Source organism: Dipodomys spectabilis, unplaced genomic scaffold, assembly GCF_019054845.1.
Source record: "Dipodomys spectabilis isolate Male_0828 unplaced genomic scaffold, ASM1905484v1 ptg000095l, whole genome shotgun sequence".
Taxonomy (NCBI): domain Eukaryota; kingdom Metazoa; phylum Chordata; class Mammalia; order Rodentia; family Heteromyidae; genus Dipodomys; species Dipodomys spectabilis.
The window spans coordinates 802,874-811,246 of record NW_024870772.1 but is presented as its reverse complement, the minus strand read 5'-3'; the positions used below and the strand labels follow the sequence as shown (position 1 = coordinate 811,246).

Below are 8,373 nucleotides of genomic sequence, written 5' to 3'. Positions count from 1 at the left end.
GGGGGGGGGCGGGAGGGAGGGGACTGCACGGGCAGATGGAGGCAGCGCGGGCTAGGGCCTGCGGGTGATGACGGCTGCATCCGGGGCTCAGCCTGGTGACGGATGAGTCACCCCCCCCCCCTTTTTAATGGTTTTCGTTTGCAGTTTTCCTTCTTCATTATTCAAATAGAGACTTCCTTCCACTTCTCGTTTTTGGAGGGCTCCTCTGGGCCCAGTGGGTGGGGCGGGGAGCACGAGTCCGAAGGATCCAGGTCGAAGCCTGGACTTTCAGTGGATTCTTGTTTCGGTGGCGGTGGCCGGAGGTCAGCGCGGGTGCACGGCACAGGCCCTCCCCGCACCGCGCCTCCCCGCGCAGTTCTCCCAGGAGCCAGGCCCGAGGGGCCAAGTTTGTAGGCCGCACCGACGCACTAGGAGAGAGGGGTCTCGCGCCCGGCGTCCGGGAGAGACGGTCACGCGCACGGCGTCCAGGAGGGACGGTCACGCGCACGGCGCCCGGGAGGGACGGTCACGCGCACGGCGCCCGGGAGGGGCGGGGTCACGCGCTCCGAGGCGTCACGCACGCCTGGACGGGCACCGCGGACAACTTGTATGCGCGGTGGCGCGCTGAGCCGAGCCCGGTCCGGGCGGCGGCGGGGAATCGCGGGGGCGCGGGATCGCGGGGGCGCGCTCACGGCGCTGCCTGGGCTTCTGCCGTCGAGAGGCTCTGGAGGTGGCGGAAGCACCCAAACCGTCTATGGAGCCGGCGGGGACCGCCGGGACCGGGACCGCCGGGACGGGGACCGCAGACCAGCGCGGCGCGCGCACGTCTCCGGGGCGCGCGCTTTGGCGTTGGGACCTGACGCTATTCTGGCTGGCGGTAGCTTCCGGCTGGTCTCCGGCGTGGGGCGGAGGCGCCCGGCGCCACTGGCCTGTGCCTTACAAGTGAGTGCGGGGGCGCGCGCGGCGCGGGGGCGCGCAGGCCGGGTTGCTTGAGGGGGAGGGGGGCGGGGCCTGCTGGGAACGGTGCGCGCGCCCGCGGCGGGAGTCCCAGACGCGCGCCGCGCCGTGGAGAAGGAAGTGAGGGAGCTCGGGGTGGCGGGCGCCTTTTGGGTGCCGCCCGGGGGGGACGCCGGGGCCTGGCCGGGCCATCACTCTCCTGCGTGACTTCGGTGCGTGTAGCGGAGTCCCGGAAGAGGTGAAAGCCCGCTCAGACGTTGCACTTGGCGCTGCCATTCGTCATTACTGCCGACGATTGGTACCGAACGACTGGATGCGCTTCCCCGAGGGCGGATCGGCACGGGGCGGGACGGGGGGCCCTGGAGAGTGGCCGGGCGCGGGTTGACCGAGCCTGAGACACGGTGGGAGGGGGCGGAACACGGGGAAGGGTGTCCGTACCCGACGCGGGGCGCGGGCTTCCGAACGCACACAGCTGTCTACACCGACAGAACGTGCTGGAAGGCAGGCGAAGCCCCCGAGACGTCTTGATCGAGTTCCTGCCGCCTCCGCGCCATGAAACCTGGCGTGGATCCCACCGATCACCCGTGGGATCGTGGGCAAGTTACGGTCTCCGTGTGCTCACGTGCGCCCGAGTCAGAACCCAGCCGTGGAAGGCGCACGGACAGGTGTTTTGGAAAGGGTGTCACTCGTCATCTGTCCTTGGAATGCTTTCGTCTGATGTGGGTGGAGACGTTTTGCTTGGAGCGCTGGTTTTCCTGAACATTCCAATTAAAAAAAAAAAGTCCCCAAGTGAACGCCTAGCCTACAGACAGGAGGTTGTAAATACAAAGCTGTTTGGTGTAATTTTTTTTTAAGACAAGAAATTGCCCATGACTTCCGTTCCAGCAATTAAGTCCATCCCGCTCTTCAGCCCCCGAGGTGAATACTTACCTTTGTTAGTGAGTTCATACTTGAATTTTGTGCTTTTCAAATTACCTTTGATTTAAAGTCGATTTTTTTTTTGGTTGGGATAAATGAACCTTACATATATTTGGCTTAAATAAGGCAAGTACTTAAATTAAAATAGGAGTTGTATTCATGTGTTAGGATCATAATATTTTTGGTGTGAAACTTCTGGCTCTTGAAATCCTTACTGGATAGAAAACACTTCTTATTCTTCCTTCTCTTCAGTGCCAGGTATGGAAGGTGACCAGTAAGTCTGAATGCTCTGTGGCTTTCTCCAACCTTCTTTTTCTTGCCTGAACTCTTGCAGTCACCTACTCTCTTCCCAAAGCAAAACTGTGAGCTGTTCACACTTCTCAATGCCAGAGTCCAAGTGACAGCCCCTCCCTTCCTCTTCCCCCTCCATTACAGCCTTGAAACCCTAATTTCAGTTTTTCATCCCTACTGAAGACTCTTGAAATGCATTTGTTTCATAATACTTAATATTTCCCCTCCTTTTCTGTCCTAGCCTTCTTTGTAAGTACTTAAAGCCTAGCCTAGGTTGTCCACCATCTATCTGTGCCCTCTTCTATCGCATGCGCCAGGTGAACAGTTGTGACTCCTTTGTATCACAGTGTTTTGCTTCCTTTGTGCTTTGCCCAGCAGCACACCTTATGATGCACTTGTCTTCCCAGCCCCCAATCCAGGCTCTATAAGGAAGGGAACAGCATTAGACTTTTTATTTTTCTCCTTCCCACGATGGCCGTACACATAGTGAACATTAGTTGATTGAATGTTGGTTAGTTCTTCAGTGCATGTAGAATATACCCTAAGATATGCCCATAAAGAAAATATGAAAGTGTATTCACAAGAAAACTAAAATGTTCATATTTATTCACTATGATCCAAACTTCATTTTCCCTAACAATGTTGCTGAAATGAAAATCTGGAGTTCTAGAGGCATGCAAAGAACCACTTCCTCTTAGAATGTCATTTGATGGGTTGTCTGTCCTCTTAGACGCTTTTCCTTCCGGCCGGAACCAGATCCTTACTGTCAAGCAAAGTACACCTTCTGTCCCACTGGCTCACCCATCCCACTTATGAAGGGCAATGACATCATTGAAGTCTTCCGACTACAGACTCCAGTTTGGGAATTTAAGTATGGAAATCTCCTGGGACACTTGGTAAGGATGCATCTTGATCTTACAAAGTTTTAATTAATTTACTGATTTGTTATTAAGTTGATTTGAGGAAGTCATCAGTACTCAAATGGTCCCATTTAGATTATACCTACTGTTGTACTTCTTACCATATTTTAAATGGTAGTTCAAAATTAGTTACATCCAAGTACATGAGATTTCTGGCATTCTAACTTGCCTGTTTATTCCTCCAGTACCATATAGCCGTGCTTTCCTTCTACTTCTGTCAGAAACTCTTCATCAAAGATTTTTCCTACTTCTTTTCTTTTGAACTCAGTATCTGATGCTTTTGTTCATTGACTAGAACTCTACAAACTGAGCCTGACCTCCAAACACAGTTTTTCTGACTTCTAACACCATAGTAGGTTTGCTTCCATTGTTATCATATACATAATGTACTGATTTATTTTTATCAGCATTGCATTTGTATGATTCAACATACTGTTTATTGATAGTTTCTTCTGTTTACCTTAAATATACTGCATAAATTATTGAATTAATGGAATATACCAAAATATCTCTGTGGATGGATAATTGGATTGCTTCTCCTTTTATTTTTGGTGCTGGGGATAGGACCCAAGAGCCTCTGGAAATTACTCTTACCACTTAACTACACTCCCAGCCTTTTCAGTTTTTACCTACACAAATATTGCTGGACTGTGTGTGTGGCTCAGTGGTAGAGCATTTGACTAACATGCACATGGTCCTGAGTTCCAGCCCCAGAATTGTAGAATAATAATAACAGCAGTGCTGTTCTGTGCATTATTACATATTCCTTTTAGTGGACATAACACTTATTTCTAATGTATGAAACCCAGGAGAATTGATAGATCATAGGATAGGTGCTTCTTTAACTTCAATTTTCTGAAGTAGTACTAATTAATCCTCACTTTATCAGTGACAGGGAATTCCAGTTATTTCCATATCTTCTCTGACACTTAGAATTGTTAAGTTTTTAAAAATTTTTCTATGCCATTCTAGGAGATAAGTGATAAAAGGTCATGATGACTATAATTTGCATTTTCCTGATAATGATGTTTAGTGCTTTTCATATTTATTGTTATTTGGGGTGCATACTAATCTAACTCCTACCCCAATCTTAAATTGGTTTATCTTTTCTGATTTGTATGAATCATTTGTCAAATATACTTTCAGAAAAAGTTACAATCAGCCGGGCGCCAGTGGCTCACGCCTGTAATCCTAGCTACTCAGGAGACTGAAATCTGAGGATCACTGTTCAAAGCAAGCCGGGGCAGGAAAGTCCGTGAGATTCTTATCGCCAATAAACCACTAGAAAACAGGAAGTGGCGCTATGGCTCAAGCGGTAGAGCGCTCAGGGACAGCACCCAAGCCCAGAGTTCAGGCCCCACAACCGACCAAAAAAAAAAGTGACAATCAAACTGGGTATGGGGGCACATACCTGTACTCTCAGCACTCAGGAGGTTGAAACAGGGACATCTTAAGTTCTAGTTCTATAATATAGAGCAAGAACCTACCTCAAAAAATGTACATATTTGTATAAACATAGGTATGTGTGTATAAATATAAATGTGCATATATGTATATATAATCAATAACAAATATACTTGATGTAATCTCTTTTAATATTATAAGTCTGACCCCAGGGAAATGAGGAGAGAGGCTCAGAAGAAGGGGCAGGACAGGCAGGAAGTCACTTCTTGGTTACAGGCCCTGCTGTGCTGTAGGCACTTTTCCAGTTTAGCCCAATTGTGACGTGAGGTGGGCAGAGCTCCTTCCTGAGACTGGCATGGATGTCTCTCACATTTATTCTAAGCTGTAAGAAAATAATGAGTGTTTGTGCATAGCACCTATCCCAGCCATGGGATGAGCTTCAGTGACTAGAACCAGAGTGGATGAGAGCTTGGGAGCTTGAGGGGCCAGGACAAGGGCACAGGAAGACAGCTGGTTAACGGACGTGTGTGTGGCATATGACGCTTTCTTCCATCTGGTGACCCGACCCAGAGTTACTCCGCTGGTGTTTTCTTTCTACACAGAAAATTATGCATGATGCCATCGGATTTAGGAATACATTAACTGGCAAGAACTACACAATGGAATGGTATGAACTTTTCCAACTTGGCAACTGTACATTTCCTCACCTCCGACCTGAAATGGATGCCCCTTTCTGGTGTAATCAAGGAGCTGCCTGCTTTTTTGAAGGAATTGACGATGTCCACTGGAAGGAAAATGGGACATTAGCCCTCATAGCAACGATATCAGGTAAGTTTCAAAAATGTGGTAGTGTTTTGTGGTAGCATTCACCTGCAGAGACAGTTCCTCTGTTGAGACAATTCAGTCCTGTTCTACTTTTTAGACTTCACTTTTAGATTGTTCTGGCTGCATGTAACTCCACGTGGTCGTTATAGAGAGCTTTACCTATGGGAGATGAAGAGCTTATCTGCTGCTTTACTTCTCAACTCTGTAGTAAAAATGAGTGTAATAAGATGCTTTGTACTATTTAATTGGACTTGCTAAATAGAATTGAAAGAAGAAATCCATAAGGTATCTACTAACTATATATGATTTATTTTTAGCAATGGTAAATTATTTATTAAGAATATAGTAAATAAGCTAGGTGCCAGTGGCTCATGCGTATAATCCTGACTACTCAGGAGGATGAGATCTGAGGATTGTAGTTTAAAGCCAGCCTAGGCTGCAAAGTCCATGAGACTCATCTCCAATAAACTACTCAGCAAAAGCCTGAAGTGGTGCTGTGGCTCAAGTGGTAGAGTGTTAGCCTTGAGCACAGAGAGAACAGAGCCTAGGCCCTGAGTTCAAGCCCCAGGACTGGCAAAAAAAAATGTAGTAATTAGATAATACTACCATTACTATTCACATAGACTTGCTCTGGGCCCAGCCATCTTCTGAGTGCTACACATACCAAAGTACTCTCAGAACAACCCTAAGAGATAGTTACTGTTATTTTCCCAATTGTACAGATGGGAAACTGAGGCAGAGAAGAGGTTAGAGAGCTAAGTGGGATGCCAGCCCCGGCAATCAAGCTACATAGACCAATACTCTCAATAATTCTGGTATACTCTCTCTCAAAATGCATATGATCTTCATGTTTGAGGCCCTCCAGAACACTTTAAATATTTTATATGAGATTTTCTTTAGGATGTCCCAAACCATTCTAGCAAAATGAAAGTCCATCTCCATCCACATGCTTAATAAAATAGCTTCTCTTCCATGCCAAGCCAGTTCTCCATTTCTGCCTATATAATCTGAAACTTTTCCTTTTGACATAATGATCATACAAACAATGACCACTGTTTGCTATAAAACAGTTTATAAAATGGAAGTAAGTACTTCAGTCTTCCAAATTGTCCCATCCTGCCTTGTGATTAATCCTATTCAGTGACCTTCATTTTTCAAGTTAGTGTTTTGGAGCCCAGCCATGGCTTATCTCATAAGAACATCAGTACTTCCAAAGTTGAACAACTACAATATTGTTCCCAGTTCTAAGAAAACAGTATGCAATTTTATTTCCATTAAATTGATGCATGCATCATCCACTGTTTTGCAAACATATTAGATATGGTGAAAAAGTGAAATGTTAGAGCCTAGCTCTGTTAGGCATTTATAATGCCCAGTAAGTATTTTCTAACTCTGTGCTGATAGAATGGTAGTAAAAGAGAGTTAGCCATCCTGGGATCTGTGCAGTGGGTGAAGTTGGCCCAAACTGATTCATTGGAACAATTTCTATAGTAGGTATGGAATTATAATCAGGAGGAAAAGGGAAACAGCACATATTCCATGGAAGAGGGGGTACTTCTTGTAGCTTGAAGCACACCAGCCAACCTTCCTCAGCAGGCAGCTGTTCTTTCTGCTAGCATCCCATGCTTTGTAACACTCATCCTCCTCCTCTGTGGTACTTAGGTTGACTTCATCCATTCAGCTTTTCCTCTTCCCAATCCCTTCCTTGCTCCCCCTTTTTTCTTTTGCCTCTGAATCCAAAGTGTATTGAGTAGCATAAGAACTATTATTTACTTAACCTCACTTTGACTATAGCTTAAATGATTATCAAGTTAGGAAGACTTCTCTTTATTATATCCAGTGTTTGTAATTCAGAAAGGCCTTGAAGAATGGATTAAAAAAAATGCCTGAGCTTAGATTCCTGTTGGTTTGGAAATTCAAGACTGTCTCTTATTTATGTGCATCTGCAGTCTTAATCAGGTCAGAACTTGTCTTAAAGTTAACGTAATTGTCTTTGATGTTTACATGGTTTTGTTCTTCTTTTTAAACTAGGAAATACATTTAACAAGATGGCAAAGTGGGTGAAAGAGGACAATGAAACGGGGATTTATTATGAGACATGGACTGTCCAAGCTAGCCCAGGAAAAGGGGTGGAAACGTGGTTTGAATCCTATGACTGCTCGAAGTTTGTGTTAAGAACATATGAGAAGCTGGCTGAGCTTGGCGCAGAGTTCAAGAAGGCAGAAACCAACTATACGAGAATATTTCTTTACAGTGGAGAACCTACTTACTTGGGAAATGAAACATCTATTTTTGGGCCAGGAGGAAACAAGACTCTTGCTTCAGTCATAAAAAGATTCTATTACCCGTTCAAACCACATTTGTCAACTAAAGAATTTCTCTGGAGTCTCTTGCAAATTTTTGACTCAGTGGTGATACACAGACAATTCTACTTGTTTTATAATTTTGAATATTGGTTCTTACCTATGAAATTCCCTTTTATTAAGATAACATATGAAGAAATCCCTTTACCTAATACATAAAATTTTTTAAAATCAATTAAAAAAACACAAAAACTTAATTCTACTGCTCTTCCTCCTCCAGCCACCAGCACCAGTTTTTCAGGAATAATTTTACATTTGTGGATTCCTTCGGGCAGAAAAGTAAAAATGTACTTTGGTAAAATTGCTTCATATGAATAGTTCAGGACTTTTCTTGTGGGAAGAAGCTAAAAACACTTATTATATGGAGAAAAGTGAGCACACTCAGTGATCTTGATTTCAATTTCTGAGCGTGTTAACATGGAGTAGGATGGTTCCTATCAGATACAGAGCTTCTTTGGTACTAATAGACACATTTGCATGGTGGGAACTACTTTGATACAGCAGTTGGGCTTTCATTTAAGTGCTTTTCGGAGGTTTGCATTTGTTAGGCTTGCCGTGCCAGTCTGCAGGTAGACTTCCCCCCTCCTGGCCTTCTTTTCCATGCAGGACTATACATGTCCTTCCCTAGAAGTCTCCACAGCACCAGCGTTACCTAGGTGATCCTTTCTCTGAGGTCACATCCTGGACTGTCTCTGTTCTGCCTCCTTCAGACCTTG

The 8,373-nt window shown here is 45.4% G+C and overlaps 1 protein-coding gene across 1 annotated transcript; it reads left to right on the top strand.

Moving 5' to 3' along the window:
• The first annotated feature begins 657 nt into the window (after window positions 1–657).
• On the top strand, window positions 658–7,854 carry Cln5 (CLN5 intracellular trafficking protein). Its single transcript, XM_042685319.1, has 4 exons — window positions 658–921; window positions 2,876–3,041; window positions 5,072–5,297; window positions 7,326–7,854. The coding sequence occupies exons 1-4, from the start codon at window positions 734–736 to the stop codon at window positions 7,814–7,816; spliced, it is 1,071 nt and encodes a 356-aa protein (XP_042541253.1). The 5' UTR covers window positions 658–733; the 3' UTR covers window positions 7,817–7,854.
• The last annotated feature ends 519 nt before the right edge of the window (window positions 7,855–8,373 follow it).